The sequence below is a fragment of the Podarcis raffonei genome, chromosome 1, assembly GCF_027172205.1.
Source record: "Podarcis raffonei isolate rPodRaf1 chromosome 1, rPodRaf1.pri, whole genome shotgun sequence".
Taxonomy (NCBI): domain Eukaryota; kingdom Metazoa; phylum Chordata; class Lepidosauria; order Squamata; family Lacertidae; genus Podarcis; species Podarcis raffonei.
In genome coordinates, this window is record NC_070602.1 from 130,805,174 (window position 1) to 130,826,535 (window position 21,362).

The following is a 21,362-nucleotide window of genomic DNA, read 5'->3' on the forward strand; positions in this document are numbered from 1 at the left end:
TTGCAGAACTACAACCCCCATCACAACCTTCCAGCAAAGGACGATGGGAGTTGTAGTTCAGCAACATTGGGAGGGTCAAAAGGTTCCCCACCTCTGCATTAAAACAACGCAGCAATTAAATCGGCACTTAAAACAGAAGACGTGGGTCAGGAGATCAAGGGAATGTCTATGTAAAAAGGTGCATCTTCAAAAGCCAGTGGAATGCCAATGCAGATGGGGGCATCTCGTATTTCAGCAATGAGTGAGGGCCGCTGCTTGAGAAGGACGCAACAGGCATGCACCGTGCACCGTTCTTGTGAGTCTCGCAAAGTAGCGCTAGGCTCGCATGGTTGCGGTGAGCACACTGCTCAAAGCGGGGTGGTGTCGGCCATGTTGGCTGACTGGGCTCCCCACTGCACAGCCAGTCAGCCAGGCAGCGCAGCGCAGCCCTGCTCAGCTCTAGTGGCCGGAGCTTGCTCCGGCAGCAAACCCCGCCCCCAGGTCTCCTGTGTGCTCCCTGGCGCATGCACACCCACCCTGGGCACCAGCGAGGAACGTTCCGCCATTGCTCAGGCGTAACTATTGTTGGGTTCCATGGGGCTTACTCCTAGGTAGGTATGCCTTAGGCAGTTTTCAACAGTTATTGTTATGTACTGAGTTGAATAGGATCCAAAAGGCAGCAGTCTGATTGGTCCTAGAACAATAGGATCCAAAAGGCAGCAGTCTGATTGGTCCTAGAACAATAGGATCCAGAATGCAGCAGTCTGATTGGTCCTAGAACAATAGGATCCAGAATGCAGCAGTCTGATTGGTCCTAGAACAATAGGATCCAGAATGCAGCAGTCTGATTGGTCCTACAACAATAGGATCCGGAATGCAGCAGTCTGAATGGTCCTAGAACAATAGGATTCAGAATGCAGCAGTCTGATTGATCCTAGAACAATAGGATCCAGAATACAGCAGTCTGATTGGTCCTAGAACAATAGGATTCAGAATGCAGCAGTCTGATTGGTCCACAGGAGCCACCCAATCCAGCTCCAGGTGGAAGGGAATCCGCAACCTGATTGGCCTGCAGGAGAATCCCGGAATTAGCCAATCACGTGGGGCCCATTGTGTAAATAATGTATATAAAGCAGACATTCTGGGGGAATTTCCATTCCTCCTCACCACTATGAGCTGAATAAAGAGCATGAAATCCACTCTCGACTCCGAGTATATTTCAGTTATGTTTACATTTTTGTTTTTTGGGGGGTTTGTCCTGCTGCCTTCCCACTCTTTACCACTGAATCAGAACATACATCCGCCGGGTGCTCCTCAGATGGACATTTGCTCCAATTTAGCACTAAAGAGCGGGAAAACAGTGGGGCAAACAGAAAACTGTTTGGAACTGTGTTTTCAATACACAGGACAAGTGGAAGTACAGAGGACCCTCAGGTTATGTACCGCTGTGGATACATAATCTTCGGGTTGCGAAAGCGGCAAACCTGGAAGTGTATTCTGGGTTTCGCCGCTTGTGCATGCGCAGAAGTGCTCTATCGCGCCGCACGCATGCGCAGAAGCGGTACCTCTGGTTACTGATTTTTCAGGATCATAGCTGTCAACTTACAGATTTGAAAATAAGGGACCAGCAGCCTCGAAAATAAGGGATCAGCAGCCAAAATAAGGGGTTTTCCAAGGACAGGTATGTGCAACTTCTGAGCCCCTCCGAGCCAAAGGCAGAAAGCCCAGCCAGCAGCCAAACGAAGCCTCAAGCCTCAAGGAAAACCACCTGGGAAGCACTGAGCAAAGGCGAGTCCCCAGGCAACGCAGCCGATTTGATCAGCACAAGCAAGGCATGCAGGCTCCACCCCCAGTTGTTCTTAGACTTCTTATTGGGTGAGCATCACAGCCAAGCAACACAGTTGGAGCCTTTCTCCTCCCTGGCCGGTAGGCAGAGAGCGAGAGGAGCTACTTCCTTTGAAACCCAGGAAATTTAAGGGACATCATCAATAAGGGACAGCAGCGGGACACGGCGCTGGGTTAAGGGACTGTCCCGCCAAATAAGGGATGCTTGACAACTATGTTCAGGATGATCACGGACCCCCGAAACGAATTAAATTCGTAACCAGAGGGTCCACTGCATGGGTGAGCCCCAAGATTCCATCCAGATAATTTGCCCAGGGCAGTAGAAATGTGCATTTGGTTTTAATTTTCCACTTTCTCCTCTGCATTAATAACATTCACACATACACACACTCAGCATGATGAGGGAGTTTTCCCGGAGAGAATTTTAAAAATGTGAAAACAGGACCTCATGATGCCTGAGGCCGAAAATCTTAATGGTTTCCCTCGGTTAGCAACTGAATATTAGGTAAAATCTACTGGGAAGTTTTCCCGAGCCGGCCTTGCTGAAATGGAACGAGAGGTGCAAAAACTGTGGAACAGGAGAATCCACGCAGCAGACCGTCTCCTGGTCTGCCCATCACCTGCAAACACCTGGCTGCCATCCACAATAACTGAACGCTGCCGCCTAAAATGGCCACAGAGCCATCTGTCTCTCTCAGAGCTACAAAATTCAGTGTGAGGGGGCCAGAAGAAGACATGGGCAGCACAACTTCACAGACGTCCGCTCAGAAAAAAGCCCCATTGGGTTCAACAGTGTTTGCTCCCAAGTCCAGTCTACATAAGATCACAGCCTTCTTTGTTTCATGATTTATGACAATGGTCTATCCTCCCTCCTTTCTTCAATGGTGGCACATAAATAATATAAATATAAATATAAATATAAATATAAATATAAATATAAATATTCACTGTGCAGACAGTACAATCAAACCATAAATATCTGCATGCCACGTTAATTTAATTTTCTTTCTTTCCTTTACTGTAACTCAGGCATCTCCAAACTCGCCCCCCCCCAGATGTTTCGGGACTACAATTCCCATCATCCTTGACCACTGGTCCTGCTAGCTAGGGATGATGGGAGTTGTAGTCCCAAAACAGCTGGAGGGCTGAGTTTGGGGGTGCCTGCTGTAACTGATATAAGGAGAGGGGAATAAGAAAATACTAGTTGTGAGATGATGATGATGATAGATAGATAGATAGGTAGATAGATGATAGATAGACAGATAGATATAGATATTCATTCATTTGCTACCGTACCTGGCTTAGCCTGTTGTTCTTCGAATTCAGCCTGTAAGTATTGGTACGGCGAACAGAAAATATGCAGAAGATTATATTTCGGCGGAACAGCTGACAGATCCTGATTCTTTCTGTGATCTGGTGTGTCTTCCTCGAGCAACAGGGGGTCCCTGATATAGCCTGCAAAATGTATACATAGCATTCATATATCACTTGGGAAAAGACGGGAACAAAGGTAGATTCCTTATTCTGAGGCAACTCATTGGTTCATTTGCCAAGGTCTCAGACAGGAATCTTCCCCAGCCCCTCCTGAAGACTCATCCATGGGCCCTTTTTTTGTGTATCTTCAGCCGCATCAGACTCAGGCGCCACTTTTAACCCAAACATGCATTTGGGCACATGTTTCTTATAATTGCTCGGCGGTGGTGCTCCTGCTGCAGCCAATATTGGAGCAGGCCGTGACCTACCAGCTGAAGACCAGAGCTCTATTAGCTCTGTTAGAACTAGAGCTCTAGTTATCTCCCGCTTGGACTACTGCAATGCGCTCTACGTGGGGCATTGAAGGTGACCCGGAAACTGCAGTTAATCCAGAATGCGGCAGCTAGACTGGTGACTGGGAGTGGCTGCCAGGACCACATAACACCAGTCCTGAGAGATCTGCATTGGCTCCCAGTACGTTTCCGAGAACACTTCAAAGTGTTGGTGCTGACCTTTAAAGCCCTCGGTCCTGTATACCTGAAGGAGCATCTCCACCCCCATCGTTCAGCCCGGACACTGAAGTCCAGCACCGAGGGCCTTCTGGCACTTCCCTCACTGTGAGAAGTGAGGTTACAGGGAACCAGACAGAGGGCCTTCTTGGTAGTGGCACCCTCCCTGTAGAACACCCTCCCTTCAGATGTGAAGGAAATAAGCAGCTATCTTCTTTTTAAAAGACATCTGAAGGCAGCCCTGTTTAGGGAAGTTTTTAATATTTAATGCTGTATTGTTTTTAACACTTGATTGGAAGCCGCCCAGAGTGGCTGGGGAAACTCAGCCAGATGGGCGGGGTATAAATAATAAATTATTATTATATTATTATTATTATTACCACCGAGCAGTGTCCAATTTTGCCCTTTACAGAGTCAGACCATCGGTCCATCTAGCTCAGATTTAGATGCACTGACAGGCAACAGTGCTTCAGTCAGACAACGTTCCCATTCTTACCTGGGGATGCTGGGGACTGACCCTGGAAACATTTGCATGCAAAGTCTGTACTCTACCACATTAAATAAATTGGGCTAGACCAATCTTTTGGTGCCACGAGCTCAATTGCAAACAGACTAAACTGTTGCAGACACCACACACGCACACCACAACCTATGACACTGTCTACCGTCGAATGCTCCTTTAAGTCTCATTTCATTTGTAAATCATTTTTTCTTAATTTTTTCAAAAATAAAAATAAAATAAGGATACAAAAATCAAAACACCATCTAACATTTATACTTCTAATAAAAAACCACACCCTACTATTTTACAAACCTTCTTTAAAACTCAAAACTACCTTCCAGCCCCTTCTACTGGTTCTTTACATCTTACATCATTCTCTGCATTTTGTTATTATTTTAAGCCACTTGTTACACCTTTACATTCTCTAATTCTTTACTACTTACAAGTGCTTAATTTAAACCTGCCAATGTACCAACTTGCTTACAGTATTTCTGCACATAAACAATAAATTTCCCCCATTCCCCATTACTCTGGTTTCTCTTCAGATCATATAAATCTTTCGCCTTTTACTTTAAGTCTAATTTCAGCAAGGGAAGGGACCCTGTAGACACCATGAGAGCCCTCTGTGGGCACACGTATACCCAGGGCCGGATTTAGGTTTGGTGGTGCTGTGGTTTAAACCACAGAGCCTAGGACTTGCCGAAGGTCGGCGGTTCGAATCCCCATGACGAGGTGAGCTCCCGTTGCTCGGTCCCTGCTCCTGCCAACCTAGCAGTTTGAAAGCACGTCAAGGTGCAAGTAGATAAATAGGTACTGCTCCGGCGGGAAGGTAAACAGCGTTTCCGTGTGCTGCTCTGGTTCGCCAGAAGCGGCTTAGTCATGCTGGCCACATGACCCGGAAGCTGTATGCCGGCTCCCTCGGCCAATAAAGCGAGATGAGCGCCGCAACCCCAGAGTCGGCCACGACTGGTCCTAATGATCAGGGGTTCCTTTACCTTTAAGCTACTGAAGGTAATGGGGCCCTTTATATTTCCAGCTGTCCTTTGTCAACAACAAATTGTCGCTGTTTTTGGTGTTGAATGTATGCTATATGGTAATTTATGGACCTGATAGGTATCGAAAGCCATAATGGGATCAAAATTTATAAATAATTTATGTATTACATGAAATCAATCAGCAGGCATAAGACAGATACCCTTAGTCTATGCTGCCTGATCATCAGTCAAATAATACTCTTTAATATTAGATAAAGCATGTTCTCCTTCATGGAGAGCACGTGTTGCGGTGGGGGCCGCCAGGAGACTCCAAAGTTGGGGGGGCGGACTAATTGATCGTTGGCCACTGATGTGATTGGGCTTCCCTTGTTGTTGGGAAGAAGTTAATGTTGCCATTTGTTGATTGACAGCCAGAAATGCTAAAACTCTTTGGACGAGGCTAGGGCTTCCTCTTTTCACCCGTGCATCGGATTGCTCGTCCCCCCTCCCTAGAATAGGGTTGTTTGCTTTGACCTTGCTATGCCTGTCATGGGGTCGTCTGCTTTGAGGCAGGGGCCTGGTAGGAATTTTGTCCATCTGACTGATTGGCTGGGGCCATTTGGTTTTTGCCTACTGCGTAGCAAATCGTCACAACTTGTAAGGTTCGCGGTTAGGCATTGGTTTATGGTTTGGTTGGTTGAGGGGCATGGATTGGCTGTGCCTGCCCCTCTAATGCTGCTGCTGCAAGGGATTCCGTTAAAGGAATCAGGGGCTAACTATTGCTTGTCCACTCTGTCAAGGGGGCTCGGGCCATAGCAATGAGCTCCTGGTTGCATTTGGGGTGAGGGCAGGTTCCCTGCTCCGCATAACCCCCAAGTGTATTCCCCCATTCTGACTTTCGCATTGTGCGGAATGTCAGTCTGTCCCCCATGGTGGGGGCAGATAGTCGCAACCAATGCCTACGCAACCACTCACAAATTTGTATTTTAATAAAGTTGTGGCCAAAATTATGCCAAAAATCTTAAACAAAAATTTCTGTGTGGTGTGTGAGTTATTGGGGTGAACCTGGGGACCTCGACACGCAACTCTTTAATATTAGATAACAGCATGGAGTCAAAACTATTATTGTATTTTTGAACATATCCTCTATAACCATCCCATTTTCCCGCAAATTTTTGCTTTGAGTTTCCTCTGAGTTTGCTAGTCAATTGAGCCGTCTCCACCAATTCCTGCAATTTGATTTGCCAATCTGTTATTTTGGGAGCCTCGTGATCTTTCCATCCCTTGGCCACAAGTATACGAGCCGCTGTGGTTGCATACAAGAATACCTCTCTTAGATTCTTGGCTTGTTCTCAAGTTATACTGACCTGCACACTGAAGCTTTCGCAAAATGCTCGGGTCCCAGGTCTGAGAGAGTTTGAGGAGGTATCTCTTGGGTGAATAACCTGGTCTCATTTGTCTGTCAGTCCGGATGTCTGGTTCAGTTAGAAAGTGAAGGTACGGCTGCCAAGCGACTCTGTTCTTATCCTTGCATAACCATAATATAGATAACAAGATGTTTAAAAGCTTAAAAATTGCAGCTGGGTAACATTGGCAATTGACTGCTGTTAATAAATTACTTTCCCCCAAAATATATTTGAAGGCATCTCTAGCTAGGAGAGCTGAAGAGGGAAGCAATGCAGTCAGATAAGCGAGACCCCCAAATTATTGAGAAAAATCCCCATATTCTTTTGCGCGATGACGGTAAAGAATCATGGTGTATTTAGAAAACAATCTTACATTATTCAGCGCAAACGTAGTATATATATTTTCTGTCCACCCCCCCACCCCCAGTTCTGAATGTTTTCAGTGTACTGAGACCTCTGGGCGTGTGTGTGTGTGTGTGTGTATATATATGAAATAAATAAAATAAATAAATACTTAAGTCTGAACGGGGAAAAGGCACCTCTGCAGGATGCCTATTGACTGGCACACAAAATCACCAACGCACTTGTCTCCCAAAGCCCATGAGAAGTTTTCCAACTGTTATTAAAGTGCTTGCATTTTTAAAAAAATAGGACAATGAATGAATTGAGCATACATACATATGAACATTTATATGCCACTTTACGTTTTTTTAAAAAAGTAGGTGTGGCGTTTGCCCTCCTAGGTGGGTCATAAGCAAATGAGTGTGAAGTGATTGGCCAGTGGGAACCCAAGGGGAGGAGTTAGAGTTAGAGTTGGAGTTGTTGGAAAGTCAGGTGGGAGTTGGAGAAGGAAGCGGGAGGATAAGTCTGTGGGTTGGTTGAGTTTTGATGTGAGAGTGTGAGAGAAACTGATAGGAGGAGTCAGATAGACAGTTGGGATAATCAGTTAGCAGTTATTAGGAAGGTACAGGCTGGTATAGAAACTAAGGATAAGAAACAGACAAGAAAAATTAACTGAAACCATAAACTTGTTCATGTTTATAAAATAAACTTGATTATTTGTTAATGTTAACAACTGTCTGGACTCCGTGTGTACCTGAGAGAAATGGGTTGGTGGCAGCGGGAAAGTGATCCTAGTGGTGGCACAGGGATCAATAGACCGTCAAATGTCCGGGGACCCTGTGTGATCGCCACAGTAGGTAAAGGTAAAAAAGGTCAAAGGACCCCTGGAATGGTTAAGTCCAGTCAAAGGTGACTATGGGGTGTGGCGCTCATCTCGCTTTTCAGGCCAAGGGAGCCGGCGTTTGTCCACAGACAGCTTTCTGGGTCATGTGGCCAGCAGGACTAAACCGCTTCTGGCACAACGGAACACCGTGACGGAAGCCAAAGTGCATGGAAACGCCGTTTACCTTCCTGCCAGAGCGGTACCTATTTATCTACTCATGCTGGTATGCTTTCAAATTGCTAAGTTGGCAGAAGCTGGGACAGAAGCTGGGAAGGTAAGGTTTGAGAACCATTCCACTGTGGGGAAGGACTTCTATGAATACGTTTAAAATGTTACATCTATGAGATGTTAGATTGTTTTTGTATGCCACTACAGTGGCAAGACTGCTAATAGCGAAAAACTGGAAATCCCAAAAAATACCAGCAATAGAAGAATGGCAGATGAAGATGTTGGACTTTTTGGAGCTGGCCGACCTGACTGGAAGAATCCACAATCAGGAGGAGGAGGAGACTCAAGAAGATTGGAAGAAATTTAAAGAATATTTGGCTAAATATTGTAATATAAGATAATGGAAGTTACTTTGAAGTAACAAACAGGCGGAGGATTACAATAACAACGAGTTGTAAAACAATAGGGATTAGAATTAATAAAAGAAGAAGATAGTAATTAAATGGATTTAATTTTATTAGAATTAAGATTTTGGAGAACTGCTACAAGGAGATACAATGAAATTCAGATGGGGGGATTCGAGGAAGGAATTTAACAATGAAAGTTAAATTAGGCACTGAAAGTAATAACTGTTTTTATGTTTTTTCTTTTTAGTATTGTGTTTTTCTTTTCTGTTTTTCTTATTATGTATGTTTTATATTATGTATGTTTTATATTTGTATTGTTATTTGTTTCATTACAAATTTGGAAAAGCAATAAAATATTTTTGGAATAGAATAAAATAAAATAAAATGTTACATCTATCTTCGCTCGGACTCGCTCATGAGTAAAGATGAGACAACAAATTTTTACAATGGACTTCTAAGACTTCTTATTTTCTGTTTGGAAGTTGATGAGTAACATTTACAATTTTGGGCAGTAAACAAGTTTATATTAAATAAAACTGAATTTTAACTTAAACCAGATGCTGGATCAAAGAATTGCATGAATCATTTTGCTTCATTTTCAAAAAAGAAAAATATTGTCATTCCAGGCTGAGTTTCAAACTAAGATTGAAAGCAGTAAGGCTGTAAATGTGCATCTGACCCTATTTTTCCTTGTGCACAGGAGTGCTTTCGACTGAACTGCACATCAATGTTTCCCACCCACACTAGTGTGTTGTTCTCTCCCATCGATTACCGTATTTTTCGCTCTATAAGACGCACCAGACCATAAGGCGCACCAAGTTTTTGGAGGAGGAAAACAAGAAAAAAATATATTCTGAATCCCAGAAGGCAGATGTGCTGGTCCCGGGGGGAGGTTACCATGGGGCGAGGTCCAGGACCTGAGTTGAGGGTCGGCAGACAGTCCTCCTCGGGCGAAGCGGGGTCCACAGCGAGAAGCCGGGCAAGGACAGGAACTCTGGGGGAACAGGACTGGATGCTGGCCGAAACAGCTCTTCAACGAGGTTGCTCCCGCAACCTGGGACCAGGCTGACTGGCCTTTATCTTCTCTGAGGCCAGGGGCGGTCCCGGCCCCCAGGAGACCCACCTCTCCGGGCCTTAAGGCGAGCACTCCTCCTGGGAGAAACCAGTTCCCTCCGCCTCTCTGCCCTGAGCCTCTGCAGTTCAGGAGAGGATGAAGGGTTACTGGACCCAGGGGGAGACTCACTTGTAGGCACTGAGTCCTCAACCACCTCCGGAGCCAGAGTGGATTCACCTGGTGCCTGCTCCTGAGGATCTGGCACAGGTGTAGGCGCTTCAGAATCAAGGCCCTGCCCCAGCTCAGCCGGCCCTGGATGCGGGGACTCCTGTGCAGGCTGGGATTCCTCCGGTTCAGCCTCTGAATCGGATTCCCAGGCCATCACAGCAGAACAGCAAGAGGGATCTGGCTTCTAGGATAGCCTCTGGCTGTTCTGGCTTCTGGGATAGCCGTGCGAAGCCTCTTCAGGGCAGCAGGATGAAGGCTCCCCCTGCCCGGAAGAGGCTGTGTGCGGCTAAAGCAGAAGCCAGGGCAGCAAGCACAATCGCTGCTGCATTTCTGTCTGACCTCAGAAGATGAGGTACGTTGTGGCCCGATGAAGTGGCAAACCCATGTCTTGGCTGTGGAACCCTTTCCTCTAACATTACATCTAGGATTCATTGATTTTCAGTCTGTAGCTGTGTTCAGCTAACACCCCGTAGTGTGAAATGGCATATCCCAGATGAAAGCTTGCCATCCCATCAGCTGTTTGCGAGAGCTTCATGTCAACATACAGTCATCCCTCGTGTTGCGTCAGGTTCATGTTGCGTCTTTTCGGCTTGCGAACACGGCAAACCCGGAAGTCCTGCACACTTCGCACATGCACAGAAGCGCTCTACCATGCTCCGAGCTTGCGCAGAAGCGCCGCTCTGGTTGCAGACTTTTTGGGGTGCACACGGCACCCTGGAACGGATCGTGTCCGCAACTAGAGGTACCACTGTACACCTCAGCAAGTTCATTATTAGGATATAGATTTATACCGCTCTATCAGTGAGTGGTTTCATGGTCTCCTGCTGGGTTTTTTGTGGTGGTTTTTTTTTGCAGCACCTTTTTAGTAGAACAGATGAAGTAATTGGTGATAGCTATGTGGTGATTGAGGTGGAGATGTTGGAGTGAATGGGTGGGTGGAGCATTTGTGTGTATTGGCAGATGTGTGAGAGGTGTAAGAAAAGAATGGGATGAGGGATAGTTGATTAAAATAGGGACATACTATTCAACAATACTAATACTAATACTAATTTCTATTTATACTGGGTCGTCCCAGCCACTCTGGGCAGATTCCAACACATATAAAACATAACAAAACTATACAGGGCTGCCCTCAGATGTCTTCTAAAGGTTGTACAGTTACTTATATCCTTGGCTCGGGGATCACATGGCATGGTTTATGTTCTATAATAGGGGAACCAGAAGTAGATAGGAGGCAGAAACTGGGTGTGAAGTATTCACGTTAATGGGGGTGAGCGCTGCATATTGTGTGTTAGTCATTAAGTGGTATATGTATGTATGAAATAAATGAGAATGAACAAGGAAAATTCCTAAAGAAGAAGAAATGGCTGCCTTCTCTTGGTGCATAAACATCTACTGATACAGTTAAATATCTTAAAAGTTTGAAAATAATTGCATTAAAAAGCAACTGCTGGAGCAAACATTTATTTTATTGATTTATTTGCCACATTTTATGTCGCAAGGAGCTCAAAGCAGCGCATGTTGTTTGAGAGAACAGCCGCTGGTTTTAAACTTGCTCTATTTTTGTATTTCTGCTCCGTTTGATTAAAAACACTTCAGTCTTCTGAAATATGTCAGCCTTCTGAAGGTAAGGATATGGTGGAATACAAACAGGAGAGGAGGAGAAATAAATAGCTTTAAAACGCAGCTGGAAAGGTGAACGGTGTTATCTGAAAACAGCAATTCATATGCCTCATTAATGGCAAAGAACTTCTGTTTGTCCTCTTTACCGTTTTGTAGCTATCCTCCCACTTTTCAGCCAAAGCAAAACTTGAAATTTAGGGGAATTGATAAAGCTTAAATTGGTCTTGGTTTCTAACTGAGTCGAATGCCATTGTGTTGCATTATATTAGCATGTGCTGGTGCCTTGTTATGAAAACTATTGAAGTGCTTTGAGTAATCGCAGGCATGCTGAGACTTGTCCGTTTTCTTTGGTACTGCAGCTAGTTACTCCATATATTCACCCTGTTCCCAGGTTCCAATTTACACATTTCTGCTCAAGGGGATTCAGGTAGACATTTCTGGTTTCACTATACAGTCGTACCTTGGATCCGTAACACCTTGGGAGTGGAACTTTTCGGCTCCCGAACAATCAAAAACCGGAAGTGGATGTTCCGGTTTTCGAACATTCTTTTGGAAGCTGAACCATAGCTGTCAACTTACAGATTTGAAAATAAGGGACCAGCAGCCTCAAAAATAAGGGATCAGCGGCCAAAATAAGGGATTTTCGGAGCACAGGTATGTTCAACTTCTGAGCCCCTCCGAGCCAAAGGCAGAAAGCCCAGCCAGCAGCCAAATGAAGCCTCAAGCGGTGGTTCCCACAGCGCAGCAACCCGGCAAATGGGATGCAATAAGGAAAACCACCATCACCTCTCCGCTGGGAAGCGCTGAGCAAAGGCGAGTCCCCAGGCAACGCAGCCAATTTGATCAGCACAAGGCATGCAAGCTCCACCCCCCAGTCGTTCTCAGACTCCTTATTGGGTGAGCAACACAGCCAAGCAACACAGTTGGAGCCTCCCTCCTCCCTGGCCGACAGGGAGGGAGGGAGAGGAGCTGCTTCCTTTGAAACCCGGGAAATTTAAGGGACATCATCAATAAGGGACAGCAGCGGGACACGGCGCTGGGATAAGGGACTTTCCCACCAAAGAAGGGACAGTTGACAGCTATGAGCTGAACGTCCGACGGGGAAAGCCAATCAGAAGCCGCGCTTTGGAAATCAAACGGACTTCCGGAACGGATTCTGTTCAGCTTCCGAGATATGACTGTATATTGATTTCCCCAGCAATGATGATTAAAAGCAGAACAAAAGAACATGAGGAAACAGACCAAAGACCCACCCAATGGCCAACCAGATGTCTATTGGGAACTCCACAAAGAGGAGGACTTGAGCACAACAATGTTCTCCTCACTTATGCTCCCTGGGGTACAAGTCTGGTCAGCGTTTATGGAGGTCCTGGGCTGCCCAGATGACAAGACCTCGCTCCTGGCCTTGCCGATGTGGTCCAAAGGAAAGCAGTGCAATACGTTTGGCACCAGCGTGACTGCAGGAGTTGCAAGTAGGAGGAGTACAAGATGCCACCCAAGAAATTCCACACTGGATTTGTGTAGGGTTTACTCCTTAGCTTTTCCTTCTCCCAAAGGTATCCCACAAAGCAGTGGAGGTTATACCAGAAACAGTTAAATGGGGGCAGGATGAATTGTGGTTTGAAGGAAGGGTGGACTTTCCAAAAAGACTTTTTAGGACCCTGCTGCCCTCCCAATAAAAAAAAACACGTCCATATGCCTGATCAGATGGAGCAATGGGTTAACTCTAGGTTGGATTTAGGTTTGATGAGGCCCTAAGCTACTGAAGGGATGCGGGTGGCGCTGTGGCTTAAACCACAGAGCCTAGGACTTGCCGATCAGAAGGTCGGCGGTTTGAATCCCTGTGACGGGGTGAGCTCCCGTTGCTCGGTCCCTGCTCCTGCCAACCTAGCAGTTCGAAAGCACGTCAAAGTGCAAGTAGATAAATAGGTACCGATCCGGTGGGAAGTTAAATGGCGTTTCCGTGCACTGCTCTGGTTCACCAGAAGCGGCTTAGTCATGCTGGCCACATGACCCAGAAGCTGACTCCCTTGGCCAATAAAGCGAAGAATTTATAATTTGGCAAATAATTGGATTGCCGTATTTTTCGTCCTATAGGGCGCACCGGCCCATAGGACGCACCTCGTTTTTTTGGGGGGGAAATGAATAAAAAAAATTTATTCCCTCCCCCAGCCGCGGCTGCCGCCCCAAGCCTTGCGCACACCTGCCCGAAGCACGGGGCACCCTCCGGAGGGCTCCGCATGCTTCAGGCTGCAGGCTGCCGCCCCAAGCCTCACGCGCTCCGCGGGACCTCCCGCCGGGCGCGCAAGGCTTGCAGACGCCCGAAGCACGGGGAGCCCTCCGGAGGGCTCCCCGTGCTTTGGGCGACAGGTTGCCGCCCCAAGCCTCGCGCGCTCGGCGGGACCTCCCGCCTGGCGCGCAAGGCTTGCGGACACTCGCAGGGGCTGCAGGCTGCTGCCCGCAAGCCTTGTGAGCCCGCGGGAACTCCCGCCGGGCTTGCAAGGCTTGCGGATAGCTTCCTGAAGCCTGGAGAGCGAGAGGGGTCGGTGCGCACCGATGCCTCTCGCTCTCCAGGCTTCAGCGAAAGCCTGCATTCGCCCCATAGGACGCACACACATTTCCCCTTCATTTTTGGAGGGGGAAAAGTGCGTCCTATGGGGTGAAAAATACGGTATATATGTATTGTTATAATTTGGACTAATTGGTTTGATATGTTTAATTTGGTAATATGAAACTTAATAAAAATTATTTGGAAAAAAAATAAAATAAAGCGAGATGAGCGCCGCAACCCCAGAGTCGGTCACGACTAGACCTAATGGTCAGGGGTCCCTTTACCTTTACTTTAAGCTACTGAAGGTAATGGGGCCCTTTATATGCCCAGCTGTCCTTTGTCAACAACAAATTGTCGCTGTTTTTGGTGTTGAATATATGCTATATGGTAATTTATGGACCTAATAGGTATCTAAAGCCATTTGCAAGTAACAAATAGGAGCCTACACAACACAAAACACTGTTGCTGTATGTAGGTTTTATTTTATTTGTTTTTTATCTTATATTTTGGAAATGTACATCCAGTTGTTTTTTCCTTTAAATTTTTGTGGGGCCCCAAGAGAGTGGGGCCGTGAATCATAGAATCATAGAGTTGGAAGAGACCACAGGGGCCATCGAGTCCAACCCCCTGCCAAGCAGGAAACACCATCAGAGCACTCCTGACATATGGTTGTCAAGCCTCTGCTTAAAGACCTCCAAAGAAGGAGACTCCACCACACTCCTTGGCAGCAAATTCCACTGTCGAACAGCTCTTACTGTCAGGAAGTTCTTCCTAATGTTTAGGTGGAATCTTCTTTCTTGTAGTTTGGATCCATTGCTCCGTGTCCGCTTCTCTGGAGCAGCAGAAAACAACCTTTCTCCCTCCTCTATGTGACATCCTTTTATATATTTGAACATGGCTATCATATCACCCCTTAACCTCCTCTTCTCCAGGCTAAACATGCCCAGCTCCCTTAGCCGTTCCTCATAAGGCATCGTTTCCAGGCCTTTGACCATTTTGAGCTATAGCTTGTTTAGCTTATACGTAAATCCGGCACTGGGTTAACTCCACCTTCCTTTCTTCCCATCTGCGACAGCAGCGTGATTTGCAAAAGCCTGCGAACATCCCGGTTGGATTCTAATTGTTCGTGGCAGTCGGCACACGATTCCATGTGTTTGGTCACAGCAGTACCCTTTCCCTCCTTTAATCTTTGATGGATGTCGTGCTTGGATACACTGATATGGCTCGTACCACAGGCAGTGATTCCAGGGGTGTCTTTTGTCTTCATTCTTCAGGCATGGAGTCCTTATTGGGTCAGACAGCATTTAGTAAAGGATTCCCTTTCCAGCTATGTGAAACAGGGAATTCTGTTGGATGTACACCATAATGGCCAGTGCTTTTTTCCTGGGGGTACTCAGGCCTACACATAAACCCCTAAACATTTTGTGAATCTATGTTTGGCCTCATTGAGGGGCAGTATTTCAACAGGAGTCGGAAAATGAAAGTACCCCTAAACATCTTTTTTAAAGAAAAAAAGCAGTGATTATGGCTAGTTTAATCTATCCATAGACCAGATACTTCTAATATCAGCTTCCTTAAGTGCACGGAGTAATATTCCTCAATGGTTTGAATTCTCATTTAGAAGTCTTGTTGAAGGAAATTTATTTGTGTGAGCAAATCCACGTTACAGGCTTGAGTTTGTTTAATGCTCTCTTCTCAGAATTGTTGTACTTTGCATGGGAATTGAGGACATCTCAAAGCACCATATTACAATTCCCAGGATGGTTTGGGCAAAAGAATGGCAGTTAAATGGCTAGGATATCACCTCCTGGCAAATAGAAGGGGAAGAAATGGAGGCAGTGAGAGATTTTACTTTCTTGGGCTCCATGATTACTGCAGATGGTGACAGCAGTCACGAAATTAAAAGACGCCTGCTTCTTGGGAGAAAAGCAATGACAAACCTAGACGGCATCTTAAAAAGCAGAGACATCACCTTGCCAACAAAGGTCCGTATAGTTCAAGCTATGGTTTTCCCAGAAGTGATGTATGGAAGTGAGAGCTGGACCATAAAGAAGGCTGATCGCTGAAGAATTGATGCTTTTGAATTCTGGTGCTGGAGGAGACTCTTGAGAGTCCTATAGACTGCAAGAAGATCAAACCTCTCCATTCTGAAGGAAATCAGCCCTGAGTGCTCACTGGAAGGACAGATCCTGAAGCTGAGGCTCCAATACTTTGGCCACCTTATGAGAAGAGAAGACTCCCTGGAAAAGACCCTGATGTTGGGAATGATGGAGGGCACAAGGAGAAGGGGACGACAGAGGACGAGATGGTTGGATAGTGTTCTCGAAGCTACCAGCATGAGTTTGACCAAACTGCGGGAGGCAGTGGAAGACAGAAGTGCCTGGCATGCTGTGGTCCATGGGGTCGGACACGACTAAAAAATAACAACATATATATATATATATATATATATATATATATATATATATATGGGCATAGACGATATTGAAATGCCCACATATGTGATCTATTAGATCTGCACCCCCCCTTTTTAATGTATAATTAGAAATAACCTACTAATTCCTGAATACAATTCGGCTGTGCTCTCTTACCTGTTTGCGTCCATATGCCAAGATGGCTCGCACCAGATCTTGGAGGGTGTGAAGCTCTATGTGTATTTTCTGGCTTTTGCTTCTAAGTCTTCGCCACGTCTTCCTTATTCCTTTCAGCTTCCTTGATGGTTTGGCTAGATCTTCTGAATAGAGAAGTAACGCTCCTGTTCTCGTGCTGTAGGTTTTAGGAAGACACAGTCCACAGTCTCCCTCCAGGTCATGATAGTCGTGGAAACCGGTTCCGAGGCACTGCCAGTTCAAATAATCCTAACATGTAAAAAAACCACAGCCACGCATTATTAATTTATATATCGCTTAATGGCAAAACAGGCCTCTAAGTGCTTTTACAAAGCATAAAGCGTGTTCTCCCTAACAGAGAGCACGTGTTGCGGTGGGGGCCTACAGGCCACCCCACTGTTGCTGGGTGGAAGTTTGAGACCCCGGCAGGGATTGGGTAAATCGGGTCTCTGGGTTGATTTCCTTGTTGCCAATTTGGAGGAGGGGTCAGAGGTTTAAATACTGGATGCCCAACCTTGGGTTCAGCCAGTCTGCTTATATAGAGCTCCAGTACAACGTAACTGTAGCAACTTTCTGTAACTATCCAATCACTAACGTCACTTTCAACCCCTTATTTGCATATGTGGACCTGAACTATCTACAGTATCCCCCTGCTGGCCCAGGGTGAGAACTTCAGTACATAACACTGATTGCAGCCAATCAGAAGCCGTGGAAGCCCTGTTGGATGTTCGGGTTCTGAAAGAACGTTCGCAAACTGGAACAGTCACTTCTGGGTTTGCGGCATTCGGGAGCCAAAACGTCTGAGTTCCAGGGTGTTCAGGATCCAAGGTACGTCTGTATTTGAGATGAGGAGGGAACAGCAGCAATCTTTTCCCCCCCTTACGAAACACCATAAAATACTGGTACCTTTCCCAACCCTCCTTATTACGTTACGGGGGCTTTACAGGGCAGCATGACTGATCTCATGTGAAGCATGAACCAGTGGCGTAGCATGGGTTGTCAGCACCCGGGGCAAGGCAAGTAATTTGCGCCCCCTAACCCGTGGATTTGCGCACCCTAACCCTAACCCCCAGATGTTGCGCCCAGTGCGGCCGGCCCCCCCTGCACCCCCACGCTACGCCACTGGCATGAACACAGTACACAAATCACAGAAGCCTCCAGAACATACTTCAGAAAAAAGGACCTGAAACATTTGTCACAACCGAATCCATCGAATTTTGCAACAGAGACTTGAGTGCAAAAAGAAAAGGTATTCCACATCAGCTCTGCGAAACGATTCCACAACACAAAATGGTTTCCCTGGTCTTTGTATTCTTACAGCTTCCCCCCTAGAAAAAGGGTTTCTCCAATAATCTTATTACAGGACCCTGTGTCACAATGTTGGCAGTTGCTGCCTGATAATGATAATAAAAAAACCCTGCCTGGTTAAAGGGAATTGATCTCTGTTATGTTTCTGAATACTTTTAGACTGAGATGGTTCACCATGCAAACTATCTGAATAAGGTGCAATGTATTTGAGGAGTCTGAAAAGAAAACATTCATACCATAAATCTATTCAGGTACTCGCATGAATGCCACATGTGACTGACTGCTAGCCTTACAACCAATTAACTACATGAAGGAATTGGGAAGGTTCTGACTTCTAGCAATTAAGCTGCTCTGTCAAACACACACACACACACACACACACACACACACACACACACACTGAATTTATCATTGGAAGTGCATTCACGTGATGGGCTCAGCATCCTCTGGGAGCAGCTGGAAGTCAGCGAAGGCGAGGCCTTTCCTGTGGCTTCCGCATGATGAAGCGGTCATGAGATCAAGGCCTCAGAAACACGGGTTATACTGTATTTCAGCCTCGACAGGGGACTACTGTAATCCTCCAGCGTCAACCGACATGGACTGTAGAGAAAGTCTTGGGGCGGAACCATGTGATGAGTTGCCACTAAAGTAGGCTTGCGACCTTAACAAAGAGGGCAGTCTCTCTCTGGAGAGCTGCCTGGTCCAAGTCCAATTTAAAGATAAAAAGGGGCCTTGAAGTTGCCCACCAACAGTTAGCACCCAGACAGCAAGCTAAGCGGCCACAGCGGCAAGATGTATTGTATTTCTATTTGAAGTAGAGTAGTTATCTTTATGGGACGCGGGTGGCGCTGTGGGTAAAAGCCTCAGCGCCTAGGGCTTGCTGATCGAAAGGTCGGCGGTTCGAATCCCCGCGGCGGGGTGCGCTCCCGTTGCTCGGTCCCAGCGCCTGCCAACCTAGCAGTTCGAAAGCACCCCCGGGTGCAAGTAGATAAATAGGGACCGCTTACCAGCGGGAAGGTAAATGGCGTTTCCGTGTGCTGCGCTGGCTTGCCAGATGCAGCTTTGTCACGCTGGCCACGTGACCCGGAAGTGTCTGCGGACAGCGCTGGCCCCTGGCCTCTTAAGTGAGATGGGCGCACAACCCCAGAGTCTGTCAAGACTGGCCCGTACGGGCAGGGGTACCTTTACCTTTACTAGTTATCTTTATGCTCACTGGAAGTATAGATCCTGAAGCTGAGGCTCCAATACTTTGGCCACCTCAGGAGAAGAGAAGACTCCCTGGAAAAGACCCTGATGTTGGGAAAGATGGAGGGCACAAGGGGAAGGGGATGGCAGAGGACAAGATGGCTGGATAGTGTTCTTGAAGTTACCAGCATGAGTTTGACCAAACTGTGGGAGGCAGTGGAAGACAGGAGTGCCTGGCGTGCTCTGGTCCAGGGGGTCACAAAGAGTCGGACACGACTAAACGACTAAACAACAACACCAATTATCTTTACATCTGCATCTGCGTGTATATATATTTCTATATATATACATATATATGGACGCGGGTGGTGCTGGGGGTTAAACCACAGAGCCTAGGACTTGCTAATCAGAAGGTCGGCGGTTCGAATCCCCGCGACAGGGTGAGCTCCCGTTGCTCGGTCCCTGATCCTGCCAACCTAGCAGTTCAAAAGCACGTCAAAGTGCAAGTAGATAAATAGGTACCGCTCCGGCGGGAAGGTAAACGGCATTTCCGTGCGCTGCTCTGGTTCGCCAGAAGCGGCTTAGTCATGCTGGCCACATGACCCGGATGCTGTACACCGGCTCCCTCGGCCAATAAAGCGAGATGAGCGCCGCAACCCCAGAGTCGGTCACGACTGGACCTAATGGTCAGTGGCCCCTTTACCTTTTTATCTTAGCTGCAACAAATTGTGTACATGTGGAGGAAGATTCATAGGCAGAACATCTCTTTTAACACTGGTTAAGGAGGGCAGATAGAAAATAACTGCACCACGATTTCAGCATTAGCAACTAAGTGTCTACATCGCAACCTGGGGACAAGGACTCACCTCTGGATTGAAATACACCTCCAGCTTCTCCTCTTTCTTTCGGACCACTTGCCCAGTGCCACGACTTAATATAGACAGGTGCGACATTTTAGAACGAGTGCGTATGTGTACGACTTCAGTAGCTTTTTCCTTTGCTCCTATCCATTTTAGTAGATTCTCATCTAAGCAGACGCTGGGCAACACTGTTTAGGCTTGGCTCATTTTAATGGCATGCATTATTCCGTAAACTTGATCTGCATCCAGGTACGGATAACATCCACTGAAAAGCCCACTTCAAGCTGAGTCCTCTTGTCGTTTTCACTTTTCTGGGTGTGACTTTTTCGACTGCCTGTCCTGTGGCCGTTCCTTCCGTTCTGGTTGGTCCGAGGATTTGTGAAACGCCACCATGATCCCGATTGCGCTCTGAGGTTGTTTCTGCGTTGCTATGGCAGCAAAAGGAAATTAAGTTGTTGAAAGCAGCAAGAGGGAAGGTCAGGGAAGGGAGAGAAAGAAAGCCAGAGAGCAGATTTTGAAAGGATCAGACTCAGATTTCGAGGGTGGGTTTCCCTGCAAATGTCCCCCAACTGTGAGAGTAACATTATCCTTCACAGAACTTCTTTCATTGGCTCCCTGCCTCCCCCCTCAATTTTAAAATTGCAGTGTTTCTCCCTATTAAAAAGAAAATGAAGCAGTATACTGCATGATCTGTAACTGATAATCATTTGGAGAAGGGGTTCATTCTGCATCTGAAGATCTGTCACTACAGTGGTACCTCGGGTTAAGTACTTAATTCGTTCTGGAGGTCCGTTCTTAACGTGAAACTGTTCTTGACCAGAAGCACCACTTTAGCTAATGGGGCCTCCTGCTGCTGCCGCACCACTGGAGCCCAATTTCTGTTCTTATCCTGAAGCAAAGTTCTTAACCTGAAGCACTATTTCTGGGTTAGCGGAGTCTGTAACCTGAAGCGTATGTAACCTGAAGTGTATGTAACCCGAGGTACCACTGTACTTCTAGTCCACTTCCTAGTGCATTTTTTTAAAGTTGTGCAAAATGCTTTGCCTCGGGTTTGTTTGTGATTCATCTGAACTGAAATCTCTTGATATTCCTGTTTGTTGTCCTGATATTAAAAGTTCCTCCATTCCACCTTGATCGTTGGAGCCTTTGTAATACTCCTCGACCAGCATTGTCACTGGTAGTACCTCTGGTGGGGGGACGGGACACCTCATGCTCCTTCTGGGATAGTTTGCCCATCCTGCACTCAGCTCTCACCTGTGGCTCCTAGAAGCTGTCACATGCAAGAGTGGCCACAATCCCAGGTACAGCTTCAACTGGCTGGCTAAACCAGGTGAGGGTAGCTGATGGAACGTCTCCACCCCCATCGTTCTACCCGGACACTGAGGTCCAGCACCAAGGGCCTTCTGGCGGTTCCCTCACTGCGAGAAGCCAAGTTACAGGGAACCAGGCAGAGGGC

The 21,362-nt window shown here is 46.7% G+C and overlaps 1 protein-coding gene across 1 annotated transcript in view; it reads right to left on the reverse strand.

The window, feature by feature from the left end:
- KIAA2012 (KIAA2012 ortholog) overlaps positions 1-21,075 on the reverse strand; it is a 98,538-nt gene extending 77,463 nt beyond the window's left edge. Inside the window, exons 1-5 of the mRNA XM_053376843.1 lie at positions 21,036-21,075; positions 19,913-20,094; positions 16,536-16,802; positions 6,650-6,809; positions 3,121-3,279 (exon numbers count right to left, since the gene is read on the reverse strand). Coding sequence (XP_053232818.1) covers positions 3,121-3,279; positions 6,650-6,809; positions 16,536-16,802; positions 19,913-20,094; positions 21,036-21,075 — 808 coding nt within the window. The remainder of the gene's footprint in view (positions 1-3,120; positions 3,280-6,649; positions 6,810-16,535; positions 16,803-19,912; positions 20,095-21,035) is intronic.
- Between the last annotated feature and the right edge of the window lie 287 nt (positions 21,076-21,362).